Raw genomic sequence first — 25,498 nt, 5'->3', positions numbered from 1 at the left:
TTAGGCACATCTATGTGCAAAAATTCAAAGTCCACGGAAACGCATCTTCTCCTACCTCCTCCTGTTAGCTGTAGCATTAGCCGCATGTAACGCTCGGTTCTAGCCCCCCTCGATAAAAATGTGTCAGTGCGGCATCATTGTCAGTGTGAGATCACTGATCTAAGTCCATTGGCTCGTTGTGGCAAGCCCTGCAGCTCATGTTGAAATTTCCAAGAAGCATGCTGAGCAACTGACCAACTGACCAATAACGACAGAGCGCATTGGCAGACCAATCAGAGCAGACATGGCCCAAACAGTGGGCACTTCAGAGCCTTAGAGAGAGAGTCAGAAGCGAGCTGGTGCATGGAGCGGCAGTACATGAAAACAGACACTTTTTTATAACTTTAGGTACATAGATTAAATATACAAACCCCAAAAAGATCATAATATGAACTCTTTAAATGTACAAGGGAATATCCACAAACACCACAGTGCTTTGGCCTTTTTTTAAATTATCCCATTTTTTAGAGGCCTGTATGGCAGTCACCTGCCCCTCTAGCCCCATCTCCTTCACCACCTGCCTGTAGGTCAGAATGATCTTAATTCGCCCATACCCATCTATAGTAAAAACTTTTTTCACAACAAATATACTTACTCCCAGCCTAACTTTGCCACATTCTTCTTCCCACTGAAGAGTGCGTCCAGTTTAGCATCTGTGACTGAAGGAAAGTTTAACGTTATTTATGATATTGCTTACGGCTGCCACAACACTCAAAGTGGATAAATAACGAATGCAAACTGAGCGTAGGCGGCACTAAAGGTTAACTTCACTTTGAACGTTTTTACAACATCAGCATAACATTCATAGTTCGCCTACGGGTTAAAGATTGTTGAAAGTTGTTCAAGGCATATTATTGCAATGGTAACTTACATGATCTGCGTGCCTTTTCGGTCATCGTTAGTTCACGTGAAACGTTCGGATGTGCGAGTCGCTTTAAATTTTGCAGCCGCAAGGAATTGTGGGGCGGCATATCTCATCTCCTTTGGTAAAGGATGGTCCAGTGTATCCTATGCTAAAGGAGGTGATAAAGGAAGCAGCAATGCACCTTTCCTTTGCATAAAGAGAATTCAAACGGCTCTTATCATGGCCGCCACTTAAATGCTTCTGAGTCATTTCACTCAGTTAGGAACCTTCCTGAGCAAAAATGACAATTCGGACGCACCCATAGGCTGAGACAGGAATTCTAGCATGGGGTCTGCTGATTCTGTGTGCCTTTGAATTGCCCCCCAGGGACAAATAAAGCTTTTTGAATTGAATTTGAATTGATGAGCCTCCAGAGCCCCCCTGCAATAACAGATACAGGACTATTCATGTAGCAGTCTGCCCTTCTAGGCTTAACAAAATACAGCAATCTCACACAGCTCTACTTATACAACAAGAGTTTGCACAATGTTTTCCTTTAAATACTTACTGATAACAAGGATTTAAGCCAAAGTTTGAAACAAGTAGGATTAATTCAAAGAATGTGATACGCTTCAATAGGATTTCCAGCCTCTTGTTTGGATTATGTCTGGGCACAGTGTGAATGGTTTATATAGGAGCATTACATTCTGCCTGTTGTAAAAAGAGTTCTGTTAAGTCTACTTTAAAGCTCAGACTGAGCCAGTGAGCATGTTATGATGCCTAGAAGCAAAAAAGTCCAGTGAAGATGAGCTTGGCCTTCTATTGGATTTGTGATTGTCCTACTGTCATGGTTCACTCTTGTTTAGTTTGTTTTATTCCTTGTTTTGTTAGTCATCTTTCCCAGTGTTAAGGTTTCGGAGTTTGGTCTTTAGTGTTTCCTGTTTTATTTTGTAATTTCTTATCCTTGTGTTTCTTTGTTCTGGTGTGTATTGTTATTGTTACATTCTTGAGTTTCTGTGTGTCTTCAGTGTTTCATGTTTTTATACTGTAGTAGTCCTCAGTGTTTCTTATCTTTATTCCTGCCTCTGTGTGTTTCCCTCCAGTCTTGATTGCCCTGATTGTCGTCACCTGTGTCATTAGTCTCACCGGTGTCTGATTACCCCTGTGTCTATTTAGTCTCAGTGTTTCTTCCCTTCTGGGTCAGATCATTCTGTCATGGTTTTTCGTAAAAAAACACAAGTGCAGAACAAAAAGACAAAACACAGCTTACTAGAAAAGTCCAACTGAAAATAAACACAAAAGGTAACCATATGAAAAATCACTGGGAGGAATACGATGTCCAACATAGACTGAAAAGACTGCAATGATCTGACACAGAAGGGAAGAAACACAGACTAAATAGACACAGGGGTAATCAGACACAGGTGAGACTAATGACACAGGTGAAGACAATCAGGCTTCCTCCCTTTTTTACAGCAGCTGTTTTTAGAAAAATAAAGGCCTCAATGTTAGAAAGATGCCGGTAAACGCATTACAGCATTTTGCAGACTCGGAGCCACATGAACAGTACCTCCCCCCACAGCTGGTGGAGACAAAAACAAACAGATTGTGCGTGAATGTGGACTTCATTAGGTGGATAGAACGAATTATTTGTTGTCTATACAATGAAGTTTGTTTTTTTTTGTCAAAGAAATGGTAAGCCATAATGTTTGCATGAAATAGAGATAACAGGTTTTTTTGCTCATTATTTCATGTGACAGACGTTGGGTGAATATCTTTTGCGTTCGTTCCTCATCTGTATTTCTGTCACTGCAGTCTCTGACAGGGCGGCTTTCTTTGATAAAGGAGCACACTGAATGTATGTGCTCCGTGCTTTATTTGAACTCAAGGCCAGTGAAAGGAAATAACCTTCTTGTCCTTCCTTTTTATTACTGACTGATTCCACCACATTCATCATTGTCAAACGAGTGCCTACAGTAGTTTCTGTATTTATCTCTGGTAGCACCTCTCTGGGTTTGGCTCCGTCTTAACCTTTAATTTTGGTCATAAAAACTTGATGAGCAAGCAAACTGGAATGATTTAATCTCATTAAATCAGAGAGATTTTTTTCCAGCCATGCACAGGGAACACATGTGGGTGTTTGTTTATAGTTAAAGCTTTTCTAATAGAGTAAACTGCCAATTTGGTTAAACCTCCTGGTAGTGAGATTGAACCTAGGGGTGGGGGCAATTAACAGGAGCTGGAAAGAAAAGGCAGATTTTTGGGGTTGTGAGGTCTGTTTGAGAAGAAAGGCACTTATCTGTTTTTCTACACTAAAATTAACTGACAAAGACAAATAGGGCTTTTACACTTGCTGAAAACTCCTGAAAAACTCCTGATATTTCCAGGAGGAGCTGCATGTGTGAAGACAAACAGGTGAATTTTTCACTGGGACTTCACCTGTAGTTTCTCCTGCAAGCCCCCTAGTATTTTTTTCTGCAGCAAGTCCGAGTGAGCTGATGTGAGAAAGCAGCAGGATATTATCCGGAGAATTCATCTCGAGCCAATGAGAGGAGGGAGTGACAAAATATCATGTGACTGCTGCACGGGGCATAGAGTGTTTGCAAGCGACCGCTACAATCTCCATGCGTGAAATAAAACGGCTGCATTAAGTTTTCTGTTCATCAGGATGTTGTTCTCCGCTCTTTTGTTGATGGTTTCATTCTGTTGAACTACACGTAGCATTAGATATAAAGGAAAATATTCTCATTAGCATCGTCTTCTTTTACTTTGTTCGCTGCTTCCACATCAGGTTTTTTGAATGATAAGTCATTTGGGAAAAAATCATGTCCCAGGCAAACAAGCTTAAAAATATCACTTACAAAAACACTTACTCCTGCTTTTTCAAATGAAAATCTTGTTTTTAAAGATTTTTATATATGAACTAATTTGAAATACCACATTTTTGTTGTGATTTCTTTTTTTGTATGTCTAAACCTGCCCTATGTCAGAAAACACCCTTGTCCCAGTCAACAATTTAAAACTTTAAACCATCTAAAAATGTGTCAAAAGCTTTCACTTTCTTTCAATTGATGTCTTTTGAGCATCCATATTCTGTGTATATGGTCTGCAAAATGATGCAACAGCAGTTTAACCTTGAATGTAAGTATATGTAACAGCACCACAGAGGCCTTGTAAATAAGATTCTTACTGTGACCTTAACCTTTCAAACACACCAAGTACATTTGTAGTTGCTATGGATGACTGGAACTCAGGGACAAGAGAAAAAGAGCTCAAGGTATTTGTTTGGAACAAAGAGAAGTGGAGCTTAAAGCTTTGACAAACCCAATGACATACTGCTGAAAATGAGTTTGTTCTGCTTGTAGCTATTGCAAGGCCAATACGACACAGAACTCTCCACAGTTCTGTGGCTATAGCGACATCATTTTTCCATCCCTTATCAGATGCTTCACACTAACAAAGTCTGCTGTTGCTATAAGGGTCAACTGAAAATGAAATGCTCTTTACAGAAAAACAGAGACAGTATCAGGAAGTAGTTCCTCCAAGCTGTTTTTTTGTTTGTTTTTGTACATTTAAAGCAAAAACCTCTGCATATCTGTGTTGCACGTTTTTTCTCTGTGTTCTCAAAAGAATGTGGAGCTTTTTTTTCCCCGAGGTTGTGCGTGCATGCGCGTGTTTGTGTATGTGCATTTGTGTGTGCGTGTATGTGTGCATATGGTAAAGAGCAGGTATCTAGACTGCACAGCACACAGATAAAATTGCCTGTCAGTGCCTGTTCTAAAATATTCAATTATACTGCTGCCAAGCTTGTCAGCTAACAACAGAGAAAATGTGACACAAGACCTTTAAGCATTGATTTTCCACAGGTCCTTATTAAAGCTTCTGTTTATTTTTTTTGGCCAACCACAAAGAAAAAGCGTTGTTTTTAATAAAACAAACTGCATAATAATAATGCTACAAAATACAGTTCTTGTTCATTTGTAGCATAAGCTTTCTGTTTTTTATTAGGCTATGAAAATACTATTAAACAAATACACACACCAGCCTACACAAGGTGCTGATAACCATAAGATGTTTTTTTCCTGAACTTTCAGTTGTTGTGCACTTGGTGGACGTGTTAAATAAGTTTGCCCTGTGACATCACAGCAAGAAGGTGATGTGATTGACATGAAATAGATGTGATCATTCAAATTGAAAATAAATCATGTCTAATCCATTATTTGAGTTCATTCACATACAGTCTGGTCTGTCTTCATCTCTGATCCCTCAGGGCACCCAGCATGGCACACTTGAACTCTCAGTCTCCCTTTCCTTCCTTTTTTATACATGTCCTCTTAGAGTCGCATCTCAGGGCTGGAGTGGATCTCAGCTGTCATTAGGGGAGAGGCGGTGGGGTCCATTCTGGACAGGTCGCCAGTCAATAACAGGACTGACACATAAAGACAGGCAACCACTGATAAATGCCATTGCTGTCAAAATTTCACAGGCGTGGAGCCATAGATCGTTGAGGGTCCTGATATCATAGTGATAAAACAAGACCTTTTGTCTTATGCCAAACCTTTATGGAACATACTGGTCACAAAATAAATATATAAAGACCAAATCTCACTTTACCTATTCCTTTTAAAAACGGACATCCCTGCTCTGCAGCCATGTGTACCATTATTTATTCTACTTGTGAAGTGTTTTCGAAAAGGTGTGTTGTTCATGTCTTGTCTTTCTTTTCTTTTGTCTTTCAGAATAAAGTGATGGGCATTGATGCGGTGAAGGTCAAACTGCAGGTAAGATCAACAATGCACACTTTCCCTGTTTTCAAACGTTTACACAGTTGAAACACAAACACTGCAATAGTTTCCCACGTTGTAAATAACTCCCATTCCTTTTAATTGTCTGTCATGGAACAGCAAAGAAGCCCAAGCGATGACTTAATGAGGCCTTTGTTAATCTCTATCAGTCAATTAGTCTGCTGCTCTGCCTGACGGAAGGCACTAGAGGGGATAGCAGACTTTACATCAGATTAGCAAGCCTGGAAGTTATCAGCAAGAGACAGACGGCAATGCTGATGAATCCTCGTTGGTCAAAATCAGCAGAGATACTGTCTGATGAGTTTTCAAACTCAATTACACAGCGTTGTTTTTAATCCTGTGGATGAATATTTCTGGATGGTTTTTGAAAGTTGCAGGCATGTATGCACTTTTAAACTTTGACACAGAATTGTAAGATTAGAAATGTATGATATAATGGGTCCCACTGTGGCTTTAACGTCTTCAGCCTGGCTTCACACTGCAGGAGTTTTAAAATCCTTCCCGATTTTGAAGTCGGCCAGCGTCTCACGCTTTAGGAGAATCCTTACAGATATTCTTCTCCATGATCTCAAAGATCTTCACACTACAAGACATGAAAAAACCTTGGCACATCACATAGCATACTACAGGATTTCCTTAAGATGATCGTACCTGAAAGAGGAACGCAACTTGACCTCACGTAAACAATGGAGCTGGCGGTTAAATATGCGATTATAATGCTTTGTGTAGAGAGGCATCAAAAATGTTTTGGGTGAATAAATGTCGGAGGAGACGCGTAGGTTGTGTATTCTTCAGTGAGTGCTGGAAGTAAGATCGTAACTATGAGCATGACAGTTGTCAAGTGCACCTGTGTGGGTTGCCTCCTGCAGCCGGTCGCCACTACAGTTCACTTATTACTGTCCTCCCTCGTCTCTCTCTGTGATAGTCACACACGACTTCTGCCAGACTCTGTCATGACGTAATCATCAAGATTTAAAATCCTGAACATCAAACATGTTTGAAATAAATCAGGGCACCCCTGACGATTGCCAAGCAGATCGTGGACGTTAGATTTGATCTTTGTGCTGCTCACAAGAAGATCTGGGCAGATAATCGGATCTGAGCAGCCTTGTGTCGGGAGCGACCCCGTGATGGTCGGGAAGGAAGAATCGGCCCGATTATCCTGCTGTCTGAGCCGGGCTTTAGTCATCATTTTACATTTTACATCATTTTTTTTTTTTTTTTTTACTAAACAGAAAAATAATCCATTTAATAGCAATCTGTTCATTGTGAAGTGTGAACAGTTATAGAACAAATGTATGTTAAGCCACTTCACTAATATTCTTTTTTTATTCTCAGCACAAACTACTAAATCAATAAACACTCCTTTCTGCTCTCTTTTCTGAGAGGCAGAAATCCTCACAGAGATGTTCAACATTATGATTATTTTCAGTATAGATCACGTTGAAGATATCCTCTTGTTTCTGTCTTTGTAGATTTGGGACACTGCTGGACAGGAACGTTTCCGGAGCGTCACACACGCTTACTATCGTGATGCTAACGGTAAGATTCACCTGTTTGTCAGTTTGAGCTTGTTTCATTATGAATTACTTAACTCTTACTTTCATTTCCTCCAGATACTGCCAAAAGTGTTTGACTTACTGATTTGCATTGCACTTGCATGATTTCTTTATCGTAAATGAAGAAATGTTTGCAGTCTCTAAAGACTAATTCCTATGGACGGTTTGCGGTGGCACCAGAAATAAACAGTCGATCGTCCGACTCCCACGAAGCATCTCACAGTCCCAAACATTTGTCTCTCGCTCACCTGCCCGCCTCAGCTAATCAAGATAATCATGGCTCCCCAGCCATTGGCCATACAACCAGGCAGGAAGGCCTGCCCCCTTACTAGCTTGAAAGCCATGCCAAACAACCTAACAGGGACAGGGATGCTGTAACACTAGTTATCTTAATCAATTATCTGCTGCATTTAATCATCACAGACTAGTTGCATTGCGAAATACATTTCTACAGATATTCATTAAGCACGTTTGATTTCGATTTTTGGTAACGCAGCTGGTCTGTAATGATTACATACAGCTCTTGTTATGCTCGCTAATAGAGGAACGTTATAAGAGATAATTTCATTAATCGCCTGGTGATGGACGACTAAATACCATCTACAGATCACTAAGACGGGGCAGAAATTACTTTGAACTTTTTTATTTGTTTCTCGATCCACCTCTAAAGAATATCTCAGTCCTCTACTTGGACAGTGAGTGTATGTAAAGTGTCCGCTCTCACTCGATGGGTTGCGTACGAAAATCATGTTAAAAGTAGACACATGTTCACTTTTCAGGACAGTTCCCATTCAAACCTGTAACGATAAGTACTGTTGTGTACAGTGTTGCCACTGGAGGCAGTGTGTGCATCCTGTTAGCTGGATGCAGTGTTACTCTGGGAAGTGTCATAAAGTGGTTCTGACTGCGCTACTCGGTGTGTGTGGTGCATATCAATACAAAACCCACAGCTGTTGAAGCTGTTGGGTGTTGGCTGTTGCGTTTACTGTGGTGGGTGATGCCACCACAGTAAACGGCGGCCTGTCGACTTCTGGTTTCTTGTTTTTTTTCTATATTGGTCTGTTTCGAATAATCACTGAATTGGCAGGTGCTTTTTAGATATGTGGGTGTACATGTGTGTCTGTGTCTGTGTGTGTGTGTGTGCATGTGTGTGAGAAAGAGAATTCGCCCGCCTTAAGGAAATGGTACAGCTATGAGCTACTTGAGTGTGTGTTCATAAGTGAGTGTGTCCATGCGACGCAGTTATATCTCGAGCCAGCACACCGAGTAGACAGCTGCCTCTGGCCATCCTAAATGAACAGGTGTTGTGGAAAACAGACGCACACACACACACACACACACACACACACACACACACACACACACACACACACACACACACACACAAACATACACACACATTAATATATTCTGCTGAACACATATGCTCAGCAAAAAAGTTTCCTAATTCAGAATTGATGTTTTTATCCCAGCAGCACATACAGCATAAGAAGACGAATACATGGACATAGAAAAGCTTAGGAAACATCAAGTGAAAAACATGACATTTAGGGTATTGCTCCACTATAGGTAGAGCCTGTAGCAGTGCAATCCATCATCAAGACTTTTGTGTGTCTTTTCTAACACACACATACACACATCACAAACTTTGCTAGCTTCTGCATCTAAAACAGGTTAGCGAGGTCGCTGTGAAAGGCGTTTTTTGAGGCTTTACTTGGGCATCTGCGTGCATGAAGTCTTTATTGAACTTACTGTCCATACATAATAACCTCGACCCACTTGATTTTCCTCTAAATATTAATTTAAAAGTTGCAAAATTGGCCACAAAGAATAAAGGTATACAGATGCCATCCATTCATTATCTATACTGCTTTTTCCTTTTCAGGGCTGCGGGGGGCTAGAACTGATCCCAGCTGTAAATCACAGTCACAGTCACACCTACGGGCAATTTTAGAGACAGCAATGAACCTAACGAGCATGTCTTTGGACTGTGGCAGGAAGCCGAAGTACCCGGAGAGAACCCACGCAGGCACGGGGAGGGTACAAATACCATTTCTTTACAAGTTATCACTTGTATTTATCCAACAATTTCAAATATGGAAACCATGGAATGGGGTCCCATGGCGATGCTTAGAGAAAGAAGAGGTAGAAATGAAAATTGCCTCTGGAACTGTTCCATGAAAATGAAGAAAATGGAAAGAAGGGGACTCACAAAGCCCACTCTCATTTTCTCCAACAGTTGCAGGGCAGCAGCATGCCTTTAAAACATACTCATCAGTAACATATTACACACAACCCTACTCACATAACAGAAACACACTGTGGCTTTTAATCAGAAGCTGTATGTCGTGGTCATAGAAAGGTGGAAATATTATTGCAGCATTTATAGTGTGTAATGGTAATGACAGTGTAAAGATGTGGCCACTTATAGCTTCTCCTATGTGTTCATTGTATTGTATTGATGGACATACTGCCTTTGATAGAAAAACACATAACAATGATGACTACAATGATCTAACAGGAAATCATTCTTCACACACCTTACTGCTGGCTAAACTTTCATTTCAGGTCAATGCCAGTAGGACTTGACAACGTTTGGTCTGCGAGGTCATGACCAGCAATGTGTGGAGGAATAAAACCTACAGCAGATGATACATGTTGTTTACAGTTGTGTGTAGTGGGGTTGTCAGAGCAGCACATTGTGTTAACATGCTATTGACTGTAGTGTGGAGTATAGGTTAAATCATGTTTTTTTTTTTTTTATATGAAGGTAAATATGTATCGGTTGTAGTTTGGTATTATGGTCTAGCAAACACCAAGTCCCATTGAGCTGCAGGTGTAATGTAATAATTCATATGCTGTTGGTGTTTAGTGGATGTTCCCTTTCAGTCTGTCCTGACTCTCTGTTCTCTCAGCCCATCAAAAAAACATTTCAACTGTTAGATGCTGTGTGTGTGTGTGTGTGTGTGTGTGTGTGTGTGTGTGTGTGTGTGTGTGTGTGTGTGTGTGTGTGTGTGTGTTAGTGAAGTACTTATGGACCGTCTGATTTGAGGATCACAGTTTTGCAAAAATCGACATTTAACAGTGAACAATAATAAATCCCCAACGGGGCTTTGCTGGACGATGCATTTGTTGGGCATCCCTAAAGTGACTTAAAGTCAAAGTAAGGACAGCAGCCAAGGTCAGCCAATAATTATTGATGCAGAGAGATGATGGATGTGTCGCGCTCGTAATGGATCACTTGGCAATATCGAACACATCCCTGTTTGGGATTCTGTGTCTTACTCCTCCCTTCAGCTCTCCTTGTTTTTTGTTATGTTTTATTTATTGGACTTTGCAACCACCATGTGATAAAACTCTGTGTTCTCTTAACTCTGCGTCTCTACTGCTGTGAGAAACGTTTTCTGGCTCCTCTGTCTTGTGCTTCTGGATAATTGGATTAGGTGAGGGTGAAGGAAAGCATCTCCCTGTTTTTTACTCTGCCTTCTGTTGGCTGATACACACAGGCGCCACGGGAGAGCAAATTACCTTGAAAGACACATCGTACGTCTCTCCCTTTTTCTTAACTACTCCCATTGTCCTCTCAGCCTTCTCTGTTTTTGACGTTTGAGAGAGTCAGGCCTTGCTAACAATGATTACAACACATGAAAAATCCTTCACGGACTCGCCTGGCTGGAATAAACAAATAGAGGATGGAGATTGTTTGAGAACGCGGGCATGGCTGAAGGATTGATTGGCCTTGGAGAGGAGGGGGGAAAAGGTGGTGTACGCAGCAGTCAGATGAAGTGAAGGATAATGCATGAGGGATGAGATGTAAGTAAGGTGAAGGTGGCTGCTGGGATTACATGCAGTAGGAGGAGGAGAGGTGCTATGTGGAGATAATTACCTTTCGGCTCATTCTTCCACGTGAAGTTTGATCCGGCAGAGATAATGAGCTCCAATTGCCTTCGTAGGTGTAATGACTTTTTCAGTCACACAGAACTTTATACAGCACACCCTCAAGTTGTGCTAAATCACATCTGAGGTCATATTATCCTACTGCAGCTGTGTGCAGGTGGACGTAATAAAGGATTCAAACTACAGAGTGTCCCATTTAAGCAAGAAACTGTTTTGGTATCTTTTATTTGATATTGTATGAAATGATGGCCAACCACCCAATCACTGTATTGTACTACTTTAGTTACTATATGTACATGTAGAGCAGATTTAAAAGTTACACTTTATGATCATAAATATTGCCTTATGTCCATCCCAAGTTAATTTGTCCTTTTGCTTTGAGCTGGGCTTGAAAAAAAAGCAATAACAGACCACAAAAAAATTGCAAGCAATAGATTGATAGAGGGTGAAAACACAAAGAAATGATATAGAGCCAAAACAGCCTTCTAAGCTAAATAATGCACCGGAAATGATGAACCAAACCACCGCTGCCAGGCAGCTGACTCAATGCTTAATTGTCCAGGAGCCCCGAAGGCTGCCAGGGACACCTTCACAGCCTAAACCACCCAGCACCCCAAGTTATACACTGACTAGCAATGGAAAACATAGAAAGTTATTTGTTTGTGTTTATGCAAACACAGACTAAGGAGGAAACACAGGGAGAAGCTCCTATTACCTGTGGAGGTGAGATAATGAGTCGGCACAGAGCACTGGAGAGTATATGTAAGCTCCCCAGACCTGGGCTTAATCAAGGTCAATCAATCACAAACACACCTGACTCTGCACTGAGATGACTCCTTCACCAACCTCAGATAAGAGAGAGTGCCCTCACAATTTCGATGTCATGCATTTTAATTTTGTTTTCTTTCTGTCTCGTCAGCTCTCCTTCTTCTCTATGATGTCACTAACAAAGCATCCTTCGACAACATCCGGGTAAGAACAACCACACTGATCTGTTTGCCGATGCTTCCTTCCTGCACTAAACTTTTTATTTCTTGAGCCAATTAAAAAAGTTTTCTGGCAAATTGACGTATTTATTTCACGCCTTCAGGTTATGAGTGAGCTGCAGTCCCAAGTGAATGAGTGCCGTTATCAAGGTGTCATTCGTGCATGAGTGAGAATGAATTGGAGCATTTGGTCAAAAGGCCAAATTGGCACATTGTCCACAGTCATGTGGGCAAAGAACAGAACCATTGAGAGGGAGCAGACCCTGAATGCATAACTCACATTTAAGGTTGATTTACCTTTTTAACCTTCACTAGTCATAAGCCTCACCAAATCAATCAAATTGTGGACAAAAGAGGCGGAAGTGAATTTTCTGCTGATGGCTGGCTTGCCTCTCCCTTGCAAAATTGATAAGAAGCTCAGACATGCAGGGAGATGGAATGAATTCTCCCTATACTGTCAAATGATGGTTTGTAATGTGTGATTGTGATAGCTGCAGGGCCTTTGGATATGGAGGTTTTGCAGTCACATCTAAATGGTACAGTAAGAGACCCTGAACATGTATCTTTTAATTGGTTAAGGAACATCTCTCGGTCCCTGAGAGAAGTGGAAAGATGTTCCTTGGGAGAGGGATGTCTAGTATACCTTGCATAGCCTGCTGTCACCATTATATTGACAATGAGGAGATCGCAGGTATGCCCTTTTTGCATGATGGGTATCATTTGTAATCATAGTCATAGTGGTCTTAGTGAAAGTAATGAAGGTGTAATGGAAAGCCTCTATTCTACTGAACATGTGCAGGTAAAAAGTTCTCAAAGTATCTGCACATCCCCGAGTACTTGAGCAAGGCACCAAACCTCCAACAGCTCAGGAGCGCTCCCTGTGAAGCAGCCCCACTCTGACATCTCTCCACTAATGCATGTCCACAGGTTCTGTTTGTGCATGTGTGTAGGAAGCATGTCTCTTAATTACAGAGTGTGAACCAGAATTTCCCCTCAGGGGTTAATACAACATCTAAAAAAAAAAATATTGAAAGAAAAAGCAGTTTTTCTGATACTCAAAGCAGCGACTGTTTAAAGAAGTAAGTGTACAATAAGCAAGGAGTATGCCAGTGGTAACACATGAAGGGATGTGTGAAGACCATAGGAGCGTAGATTACAGCTATTTTCCCCCAAATGGACCCTTCTCTTTGTAGTCCCAGCATGTCTCTCAACCTTAACTGTGATTTTCAACCATCTCCTCTTCTATTAGGTGCCACTCTGTAGTTTGCATTACTCACCTTAGATCAGCGCAGGGCTGATTTAAGAGCTGAGTGTGGCCATTAGGAAAATGTGTCATCAAACAAAAGAATTACCGCATAATAAAAGAGAATCACCTTAGCACTGTATAGCACATACGATGTGTTTGGTTGGATGCCAGCACTAACAGTAGGAACAAATGCTGAAGCAACAGACACAGCTTAGATTTGTTTTTCTCTAAACAGCTGGTTGCCATCATTCTTGTTTGCATAGATCTGGGCAAGAAAACTTGTAAAAGTGAGCTAAATTAGCTGTCAACGAGTAACTAATCTGATCTTTTTCACAGTATGTAAACAAGACATGCTACAGGAAGTACGCCTTTTAGCATGTGCATAAAATAGCTCTCATGCTCCTGAGCAGATGCAGACTCAGTGGGGGGGGGGCTGGTCTGATAGTGTTTCTATGTGCATGTGTGAGTGTGATGAGTAATCAGCATGGGCTGTAGTTTTTTTTAGTGAGAGAGAGAGAGCGAGAGAGAGAGAGAGAGAGAGAGAGAGAGCACACCTGTTCAGCAAAGTGCTTAGCTACAACCTGCTGCAACACCACAACATACACACACACACACACACACACACACATACACACACACACACACACACACACACACACACACACACACACACACACATATCCACTTACAAAGACAATTTGTGCTTGTTAGTATGTCGGCCCCCTCACTCTTTTTGAAAAAATAATGTCATTGTGTAACATTTTCAAAGGTGGAGCTGTACACTAGTAAATGTGTTCTTTCCAAAGCTGCAGTGATGTGTCTTTTTAGGTCGTTTGAAAATCATTTTAGTATTCAATTACAGTTGCCTTTTTTTCTGCAGTTTTCTAGACAATTTGTAAGAAGTTCAAACTAGCTGCTAAAAGGAACTCTCTGAACAATATATCAATGTTGAATAAAGTAAAGATTTTAATGCCGTTTTCTGGGATTTTTTTGTTATAGTGGATTATTACCTAAGATCCAAATTCTCTCACTGGTGGATTTGTGAAACTTTTGTGTTGTGTAGTCTTTAACACTTCCACAGATCAAGATGCACACACAGTATGTCTCAATCAGAATTTAAAATGTTAATCACGGTTTGAATATGGGCATGCTTTAGCTTCTCATGTGATAGAATGAAGCAAAGACATTTAGACATTTAGCCAAATCAGAAAGGTTTGAGATTAGGCATTTGAGCTCAAAGCCAGATGACTGTGTGTGGTACACATGATCTCAGCAAATGCATGTGCAGTCAAGGCTATTGTATCACCACAAACACATTTCCCCCTATAGTAAGAATCCAATAGCTGCAGAGCCTTAGGGTGAAGGCTGGAGAGCATTTGAATTATAAAGAAATGTCAAGCACATCCCCCACTCCATTATTTTCTCTATAAGGCTTTTTATTTTGCTATTCACCTCTCTTCCAAGCTCCATACCTGTGGCCATGACCCTTAATACTTTGTATGTGCCTCTCTATTCCTTCACCTTCACCTCCTGCTCTCTGACTTCCTGTTTCTGCCAATACTTCCATTTTTTTTCCCCTTATTCCTCCACCACCTTGTTGTCACCTGTCCTCTCCCATGTCTCTCTAGACCAACAATCCAACCAATTAACAATTTACACATTCAGACTTTTAAAGACTGCACCCAAGGCTTTCCCCCGGTTCATATTCAAATTGGTGACATGTATTTGTTGCTGGGCATGTTCATTTTAAAGGAGGAGGACCATGGAAGAATACAGAGCCCTCCACATAAACCACTGAATGCTGACAGCAGCATCATAAGATTCTAAAAGAAAATGTTGTCAAACTTTAAAATATGACAATCAGCATCTGTTGTGCCTCCTCTGCTCTCCTCACCCATGAGGGATCTACAGATCTCCTCATTTCATGTCTTTTCGTCTTTCTCTTGTCTTTCCTCCTCAGAGGCAGACAGCATCCAACCATCTTATTAAGCCTCCTGAGACCTCTGTTCTTTTTTTACTCTTCACGTTCCTGTTCAGCTTCCATCTCTGGTCCATTCATGCCATGTATGCTATTAATCCAGAAGTGTTTGATCCTTGAGGTTAGGTATAGGGACGTGTCTTTGGAGCTACTGTACGTTTGAACCAAATAAAATAAATGAGAAACCTAATGAACAAAATATTCTGAGCCCTACCGACAACCAACAACACAAAATTGGCCAAGACTTGAAGTTTAATATCAACTGTGTTTATGTCTGGCAGACAGGTAGCATGCACCCACCTGTCTTTTTAGTTCATTGTTATTATTCCAATGATTTAATAATTATTCCAAACTCCAAGGGTAAAATTTAATTTAAATGGTCAAGTTGTAAAACAAATTTCCCCTTGTACATTTGTCACTCATGGTTTTATTAGCTGTCTCTTTTTATTTGATGTGGTCGACAATATGTCGCTGCACACATTGTGTAATGTCATCTGCTACAGAAAGTGTGTGCCCTTTAAGGTTACCCCGGTACCATCATTTTGACTTTGATAATATTAGAAGAACACATTTGATCAATACCTGTTTCAATAACCATGGCAACAAAATTGAACTTCTAAGCCCAAAGGTTAGGGAATGTATTTTAATCACTAACCTGTACACACAGGCTCGCACACAGAAATAGCTGGGCCCCTGAAAGGCAGAGTGAACCGGCCCTTGTCAAATTTAATTTGATAGTCTTTGTGCAGTGGTGTGGAGCTCCTAGCCAACAGTCCGCAATAATAAAAAAATGCAGTGGTTATACAGTTCAAAGAGGGTATAGGTTGGGATGAAACGATTATTTTGCTGGCCTGATTGAGAATGCAGGAGGGTTTGATTTTAAGTTTGGTGGTGAGGGAGTTGTACCAGGATGAGATATTAAAAGTAAGGATTGACTCAAAAAGTGATGAGGAAACCACAGTTAAAATGGGCTTGTTGACATGTCAAGTCTGTAGTTTCCTGAGCAGATGGGGGCGCTGTTTTGCTTCTTTTTTTAATACACAGAATCTGCATGCTGTGAAACAGAGAGACAGGTGTCAATCTCTGTTCCCAGATATTTAAAAAACTGAACTTGCTCTACAAGCTGACCCTGGATTGTGAGCGGTTGGTTAACATATAGAAATACAAGTCAGAAATAAAATCACCACAGATGTAATCAGAACTTTACCTCCATTTACTGTATTTCAGTGAAATGCGTGATGTAACAGCCTAAAATGGGAATAGGTACATGGGTGTGGGGTCTCTGCATGATGTAATCTCTGAAGTAACTGAATTCACCAGCCTGCAGCGGTGCTTCAGGCCAACACTGCAGATCTCTCTACGCTCATCTCAGCGGACCAAACCCAGATTTGAAAACTGACTCTGACCAAGTTTCTCTGTTGACTTCACATTTTGCTCATTATTTTACCTACACTTACACATTTCCTTTGCTGTAGAAAAGTGCTTCCCAAAGTGTGAGCCCATGGGTACTGCAGGTGGCTCGTAAGAGTACCTCCACCAAGAAGCAAAAATAGAAAATCACTAAAATGATGATTTAATCCTGACTTAATCCAAAACCAGAAGAAAATACTTTGTGTGCAAAGGACAGCTGTCGGCTTGAAACATACGTTCCCCTCAGTTACGGTGTGAAACTACAGATTTACATAAACCGCATATCTGCATAAAAAACATCCTATGAATTACTGATAATGACAATACAAAAAATAAGTAACATGCACTTCTGTGTTAACTATGAACAACAACATAAACAGATGTACCAATCGGTCCAGCACAAGGCATTATGGGAATCAAGGCAGGTCCGACTCTGAATATAAGATAAAAACTGATGTCCTCAGTTCACTATCGCCATCTTGTATTTTTTAGGTGTTATATTTTCTGACATTAATTCGATTTAAACAGAATTTCATTCAATATATTCAGACATTCATTTAATATATTCAGTTACTATTCCATATATTCAAGTTCCATATATGTATATATATATATATATATATATATATATACATATATATATAAAGTTAATCATGATTAATAAGGGTTTGACATTTTTAAATTAATACATTAATTTTGTCCTTTAAGGCGCACTGTTGTAAGCCTCCTCTGTGTCTCCCTGTAATCACGGTGATGGAAAAGACAGATGCTGTTGAATCTCTGAATGTCTCATTTCACTTTAAAAAAAAGTCTCAGACAGCTCAGCTGACGAGTCCAAAGTAATATCCTCCTTAAGACATCAAACATTTCGCTTTTTGACTTTTAGCTGTTTTTATTTAGTTTCAATCTCATAACCTTCTATTTACCTGAAGGTCCTTACTTTATTTCAAAATAAAAGCAATGTTAAATTCAAACAGCGAGTAACACGCTCTCAGCTTAAGACAGTACATAGATTCAAAATAAAAGCCTAACAATTTTTATTCTAAAGTACAAAATAATATAATTTTAAACATGCAAAATAAATGTGATTATTCATGATTAACTATTGAAATGTAGCGATTAATCAGGATTAAAAATTGTAAGCATTTGACAGCCCTTATACATATATTTTACATGTACTGTATATATAGAAATATATATGAGAGAGAGAGAACAACTAACAGGGTACCTACGTACTCAGGTGCTGGTTTCTTGTAGGAATATACAATTAGTAAACAAATAATCTGCCTGCCACACACACACACGTGTATACATATATATATATATATTTATATGCAGTCAAATGTATTTTTAATGACAGAACTCTTTAGTGAAATTATCAGATATCACTGGTAAAACAAATAGTCTAATTGAATCCAGGACTTTCCAGCTTGTGATGCTTTAACTACCAATAATATTTTAGTTAATTTTTATTTATATTTTAGCAGGGTATCAAACTTGAACATTTTAGTTATTTAATAAGCAAATACACTTTCAAGTTTCATACTGAGGACATAATGTTACACGATGTAACCAGTCAAATCATTCCTGTTGGTTAATGGTGTTGTAGGTAGAAGAATCGATTCTCCTCTCTCATCAGCCAGGGAAGCTTGCATTTGACGTCTCCTTGCTGCAGGTGGAATCCACACAGCGCCTCGCTGACGCAGAGAAAATGTTGTTACCATTGACTGTCACTGTTAAGCCACTCCTCTCCTCACAGCGCACAGTGGATGAGATCAATAAAAAGCTAATCAGGGTAAAAGGCACCAAGGAATCTGCAACTATCTCCTCTTCAAACTTGCATGACAATGTTGTGTTTGATCTCGGCTTCTCCTGCAGTATTTGCAACCAGTCATTGTTCAAATCTTTTTCTTCCAATATTTTTTTTACTCTACTACCCTTACTGCTTTTTGTCCTCAGTCTGCTGAGGATATTGAGGCTTTGTCTTTAACACCTTGCCCAAATTGTCTTAAACTGAACAAATCCTGCACCGTTGGCGCGAATGAGCAATCAGCTGTGCGACTTGTCTTGCCATGGAAGTTTTGTCCGGAACAGGTGGTGGTATTTTACACGGCTGAGGGGTCATCTTCAGTTCTTGTTCGTCGTTGCCTTCACTGAAAACATCATCAGATTCATAAGAATTGGAGACCGCGAGGAGATGAAGGGCCCTGAGGTCCTCAATTGTCACCACAGGACCCGGAGTCAGAAAGGAGGGCAAGGCTGAGGATTCAGAGTGGTGGTGGTGATGGAATGGTTTGGGTCTGAGTGGGGATTGGGTCTTAGGAGAGGGAGCTGGATTCAAAGACTTCTCTGACTGAGTGTAAGATGTAGGATTTGATCCGGGGGAAGGATAGATGACAGGGAGTGGAATCTGCAGAGACAGTCTATTAGTGTGAGCCCTAGGAGAGGAGGAACTGGACTTTGGACGCAACTTCCAGCCTAGAGGATCGCGGCCGGTGATGACAGAAGTCTGGACAGGAGTAGTGGAGGAGGAAGAGGATGAGGAGGATGAGGAGGAGGACGAGGACAAGGAGGAGGAGGAGGAAGGACGAGTCAGTGAGCTTAAGCCCCCAATGGCAGGGCAAGAGTAACGTTTGGATGAAGAATGAGATACTGTATGAGGTCTGAGGAGAGACACTCCTCGCTGAGGGGGCTGGGGTTCCTTCTTTTTCTTCTCCACAACAACAATCTGAGAACTCTTGCTGAAGTCTGCTGAGCTCCTCCTCTGATCAGAACGCACGATTGAACCGGAGGAGGGCACTTTTAAGAAAGGGTGCTCTTTGTGCTCCTGGCTGTGTGTCATGACATAACCAGCTTTTTGCTTGTTCTTGTAGTTCTGATTTGTGAGATTCTCAGTCTTAGCACAAATCTCTTTTGATCTTATCAGGAAACGGTTGGCAGAGCCAGAATTGGCGTGTGTTTGGCAAACAGTGGAACCTTTTTTCATTTTGCCTGAGAATAGGGGAGTCCTCAGTATTGGTCGGGTCTGTTGAACATAAAAAGGGGAAGTTAGAGGGTGGGTTCAAGAAGGGTCAGGAAACACGTTTTGAAAGAGGAACAGTAGACGCCCAAACGGAACTTCTTCAATATAGTACATGTTTCACAAACTGTGTCTTCATCCTACTGAGATTACACGCTACAGCAGTTACACCCATCAACCATGTGACATTTTTAAAGGGTTTTAATATAGATTTAAACCCTAACCCTACATCTGTTTTGATTTTCATCTGTTTTTGATTTTGCAGAGATGACGTTAATTCAAAGACAAATAAAAGCCAAACAGAAGTTAGCATAGTTTGCTATCCAATTTTTACAGTCACATGTAAAGAACAGTCCGAACAATCGGCAAGACATACAGCTGCCAGTCTAGCAGCGTTAGCTAGCATTTACAAAGTTAGCAAGGCTTTAGAAGTAAAACCACTAAGAGCATTAAATTGCACTATACTAAAAGTTGAAAATAGCTTTTCATTTGTAGGATTGTGTCATTTGATCTTCTGGAAAATGTGGTATTCTAGCTCTGATTATATAAATAAGCTCGTTGGTTTGAATGAATAGATAATAAAACATGCAAACTGTTAAACTTTAAATAATATGATCCAATAAATAATTGATACATTCAAAACTTTAAATTAAATATTGAAAAACGTAAGAAAATGTAGATCCTTTTAACCAAAAACTTCACTGAGATGTTTAGAGTGAATACTTTTCTGTCCAAGATGTAAAATATAAAACATTGTTTACCTGCTGTACTGCGTTGATCTCTCACTCCCAACAAGTCTGGACTAATCTCTTCCTCTCATCGTCTTTCTTAAGTTCACACTCTGTGTGTGTCCCCACCCAGCAACCCACACATTTAACCACAACTTCCTCAAACCAATGCCTAAAAAAAAGCCATCATCTAAACATTCACCTTGCCTTTAGTGCACACAAAGTCACCCGGCTTGATTAACAACTGTTTTCACAACCCCTTGGAGTAAGACCAGTATTAAGAAAGACTATTTGTTCATATAACACATGTTTAGACTGCTCAAACACATATCAATTGAGAAACCTTTTTATAATCAACAACTTAGAGATTTCACATATTACTTTAAATTAAAGATGCAATGATTGGGAAAATCAGGGCTGATACATACATACAGATGTATGTTTCATGACTTCTAATGTTTTTCCAACAGGTGACGTCATCTACCCAATAGAAAAAGTAATCTCTGAATAAGTAGTTAGGTGCACTACCAGCATTAAATTGATTTGGCACAACAAATAAACATCGGCTACTGACATCGGCTCATGCCACATTAATTGCCTATGGGCCAATGTCTGTCAACAGGGCCGATATCGGCAGATACCGATGTTGAACTGATGCATCCGTGCAGCCCTACTTTAAAGGTCACAAAATATGAAAAATACACTTTACCATGTTTTTCTAGCACTAATATGTCTACAATCCCTCAAATTACGAGAAAAGTCCATCCTCTCCATCTTTAGTCTGCTCCACTTTTCAGAAAATGTGTGCTCAAACAAGCCGTTTGGAGATTTTCCCTTCATGACATCACAAAGGGCAGTAACCCCTCCCCCAGGTGGGTGACACTCCCACAGCTAGGTGTTTGTTCTGCCCTCTGAGTCTGCCTTCTCACCTTAAATGATTGGGCATGGAACAAGAAAGCCTGAGCCACCCAAGCCCTTCTAGAGGGGCGTGGTCAGACACAGCTCATTTGCATTTAAAGCTACAGACACAGAAACAGCCTGTTCTGAGCAGGGCTGAAATAGAGGGGTTTATAGACATGATCAAATACAGAATCAGAGTGGATTTTTGGCAAGAATCTTCACAGACATGTTTTGGGGAGCTCTGAGACTTATTTAACAGGTTGAAAAAGAGGATAATATGTGACCTTTAAATTATTTAAGTCATAAAAGAACACACCCAACTCTCCCATTAAGCACTGAGATAGAAAATGAATATTCATGAGTAAAAATGTCCATTAGGAGAGCTGAATATTTTCATTATTAAGTTCAATGTTCTTTGTTTTGCCCTACACAGGAATTTCCAATTAATTTCTATGGGCTTTGCAGAATATTGTAAATGGGTTTGATTTTTGAATAGGGTGAATATTGTATTGTTCCCATTGTGCACCAATAAAGTGTGCCCTCTACCCATAAACATTTGTTTTCAAGCATGTCATAATTGACCACTTTCTGCTTCATAGATTTCGCTGCAGCTGCACCTTAAACCACTGGACTGCAGTGTCATTCTGTTAGTCGGTCATCCTCACTGGCTCAGATGTGTATAGTTAAAGAGTTGCTTTGAGGTTGCCACAACGTTTGGCAATAATTTTAAGAATTTAGGATTTTCTTTTGTAAAGGAAGAAATTAGAAGATATGATTTGACATCAAAGAACATCCTGTGATATACTTGTAAGAACTGGTAGGACCCCATCTCTCCATATCTTTATGTTTTTAAACTACATTAATCATCTTGTGTTTGCCAATTTCAAAGTTGCTTAGTAACATTGCCTTACATTGACCATTGCTACAAATTTTTCTGAAAGACGGTTTGAAACACCGGCTTCTATTTTCATGTTTGTCTACAGAGACCAGACAACAAGATGTCCAAATAATAAGAGCATAGAGTATCATAGTAGCAAAGACCCCAGAGACACAGAGTACTTTATAACTGGGTCAGGTAACAAAAAGCAATCTGACATCCGAGCTGTAATGGAAAAAGATTGGTGGAGGGATGCAAGAGGTAAAAGGATGAGAGGACAACATGAACTGAAGCCAGTAAACATTGAATTAATCTTTTGTCTAAATCTGTTTGTTTTTTTTGTTCTCTGTGGACCTATCCATCTCCTCTGTCAACCCTTCATCATGTCTATCTACTTTGTACTTTCTTTTCTGTTTTCCCTCCCAAGGTTGTTTATATTTCTTCACCTCTCCTTCTTTCTGCCTTATTGGCATCTCCAGGCATGGCTGACAGAGATCCACGAGTTTACTCAGCAGGATGTTGTCGTCATGCTGCTGGGCAACAAGGTGAGAGTTTATTGCCAACACTAGGAGATGGATGGACAGATGGACTCAGAGGGAGAGAATGAAAGTCATGGAGGGTGGTGTGGTGGGAGCCAGAGGAGAAATATACTTAGTGTAGTAATGTGACACACATTGTCTCCTGAGTAGTAACTTATTATTTTAACAGATGAGATTTTAAGCATGCTTGCTCAAAGTAACAAGATTGACATGCTCTAAATTTAACACATGTTGCTAAAAAGGCAACTCTCTTCTAGCAAGTGTTTAAGGAGATTAAATTGTATGTGTTTTGTTTGACACTTATTATTAGGGCATGACCGATATGAGATCTTGGGGCCGATAGCGATCTTTGGGGCCGATAGCGATATCGGGGAGTAAAAAAATCTCATACTGATGTATTGACCGATGTCTTTCTTTGATCTGTGTTTGATCTGTAGAGATAGATATAGAGCAGCACAAACAGCACACTCTGCTGGTGAAAGAGAACTGCTAGTTTGATACAATAAAACTCGAAAAAAATGCTATTTGACTGGTGAATAAATCTCAAAATATCAGCACATATACCAAGAAACACATAAAATTAGCCGATACCGATAGTCACTGGATATGCTTGTATTGGCTGGCTGATTAATCGGTCAGGCTCTAGTTATTATGAATTTTTCATGCCTCCAGTTAAACAAAAAAGCAGTCAATAAGGCATCTTTTTCAAACCCTTTTCAATATTTGTACACAATTCTGATTCATCTATCATTTAATATTTAGTTTGTACAAGAGTTGGTTATGAACATAGAAACCAAAAAATAACAATGAATGTCAAAGCAGACAGTAATCAAACAAAATAAATGGCAGATATCGAAATGTATTCTGTAAATGTATAGTAGTGATTTCAAATGTGGACGACAAAGTTCAGTGAATACCCACTCTACAGGTATTGTGTGGACTTAGGCCACAGCTTCTGACTTGATATTTTGTGTCTGATGTTTTCTAGGCTGACTCAACACATGATAGGGTGGTGAAGCGAGAGGAGGGAGAGAAACTGGCAAAAGTGAGTTTGATCATTTGCACAGGAATTTTGGCACATGTAAGCTAACAATGATTTTGTGGTTAAACTTACCATCCATACAGAAAATCCCCCGCACACTGTTTAATTTACAAACATCATTAAGGTCTAGTACCGAAACGTTGCCAATAAATGTTTGCTTTAAAGTTCGACAGTAAGCGGGAGACTACCTTTACGTTTTTGATACTTTCCTACGCACATGTCCTATGAAATAAATGTGCGAAGGACTTTTCTATTTTTAATCTTACCATGCAGCCATCCTTAAAATCCCCAAATGTAGCTACTATTTGTTGGACAGCATTTGTGTATCAAATATTCATGGCATAAGGACGGAGGCCATCTTGATTTTCAGGCCGTTTTGTTTAGAATATCTCTGAGAAGAGTGTAAGAGTTGTAGGGCTCAACAGTGTGGTTCCCGAAGTAACAAAAAAACTATTAATTTATCTCCATATGGATTTGATTATTAGCCATAATGTCAATAACCATCCAAGGTAGACTTAGCACGAGCTACCAGAGTGTGACATGATGGTTTGTGTTCCTGTAGGAGACATATTCGTATGATATCAACATCGTTTTAAGAAAAACATGGTTTATTCTCAATATTGGGGAAAAGAACTACACTACCCAAGAAGTGTTACAGAGATAGCTCTGATTGGTGGAGCTCGCTGTTACCATGACAGTGTCTCCCTTCTCTTGCCGCCTTATGCGAAACGGACAGTTTCACTAGCAGGCTAGCTAGCTGGTTAGCTAACACGAAATGTACTAATCACCTCGTAATTTATAAATTCAGCAACACAAACTACAACATGTGTTTCTTCCTCTTCCTCTTCCTCTTTAGTAACGTGGTACTTAAATGTGATCAATTATAAGATCATCCTGGTTTTAGCATCTGGTTTAATGCAAACCAGATTTTCATGTTCACTGAACTATCACAAACACATACACTTAAAACACATTTTCAATGCCTCGCTGTGCAGGAGTTTGGCGTGCCATTCATGGAGACTAGTGCTCGGTCTGGACTGAATGTGGAGCTGGCCTTCACTGCAGTGGCCAAGTGAGTAACACAGTGAGAATCCCCGTCCCATTAGATAAATCCAGATTACTCAAGTAAAAACAAAAACCAAACTTAGATTTGTCTCAAGCTTTGTAAAGTTGTTTCACACTTTATATGTTTGTTTTGCACTTCCCAGCCACCGTACTTTACCGAGTCTCTGTTTCTTTCTCAGAGAACTGAAGCACAGAACCATGAAGGAACCTGATGAGCCAAATTTCCAACTGCAAGAGTATGTTGACAAAGAAATGAGAACTGCTGGCTGCTGCCACTCGTAGACTTGTGCGTGTGTGTGTACGTGTGTGTGTGCGCTGGGGAGAGGGGGTATAATTATGCATGTGTACCATAGACTGTAAATATAAATGGACGAAGACTGAGTGACGTCATCCGTCTGCTGCAGCAGGGGGCTCTGAAGGCTCATTGGCAGCAGCCGCCAAGCTGGAAATCCTGTCTCAGCCTAACTTTCAGTCAACCTAACGACAGGCTGAGAGCTGGAGCTGAGGCGGGTTTTAAGCCTCTTGACGAACCGTTACATTGCACCCACCTGTCAATCATGTCAG

The 25,498-nt window shown here is 40.2% G+C and overlaps 2 protein-coding genes across 2 annotated transcripts in view; one reads left to right on the top strand and one right to left on the bottom strand.

Moving 5' to 3' along the window:
- LOC132955319 (ras-related protein Rab-26-like) overlaps positions 1–25,498 on the top strand; it is a 36,780-nt gene extending 11,282 nt beyond the window's left edge. Inside the window, exons 3-9 of the mRNA XM_061028122.1 lie at positions 5,623–5,664; positions 7,164–7,230; positions 12,064–12,116; positions 22,768–22,833; positions 23,816–23,872; positions 24,865–24,941; positions 25,114–25,498. Coding sequence (XP_060884105.1) covers positions 5,623–5,664; positions 7,164–7,230; positions 12,064–12,116; positions 22,768–22,833; positions 23,816–23,872; positions 24,865–24,941; positions 25,114–25,216 — 465 coding nt within the window. The 3' untranslated portion in view covers positions 25,217–25,498. The remainder of the gene's footprint in view (positions 1–5,622; positions 5,665–7,163; positions 7,231–12,063; positions 12,117–22,767; positions 22,834–23,815; positions 23,873–24,864; positions 24,942–25,113) is intronic.
- LOC132955314 (uncharacterized protein DDB_G0271670-like) lies at positions 17,681–20,616 on the bottom strand. The gene is made up of 2 exons (XM_061028112.1): positions 20,545–20,616; positions 17,681–19,789 (listed from the first exon to the last, which is right to left on the bottom strand). Exon 2 carries the CDS (start codon positions 19,748–19,750, stop codon positions 18,773–18,775), a length of 978 nt encoding a protein of 325 aa, XP_060884095.1. The 5' UTR covers positions 19,751–19,789; positions 20,545–20,616; the 3' UTR covers positions 17,681–18,772.

Source organism: Labrus mixtus, chromosome 21, assembly GCF_963584025.1.
Source record: "Labrus mixtus chromosome 21, fLabMix1.1, whole genome shotgun sequence".
Lineage (NCBI taxonomy): Eukaryota > Metazoa > Chordata > Actinopteri > Labriformes > Labridae > Labrus > Labrus mixtus.
This window is presented reverse-complemented; position numbering and strand designations above follow the sequence as displayed.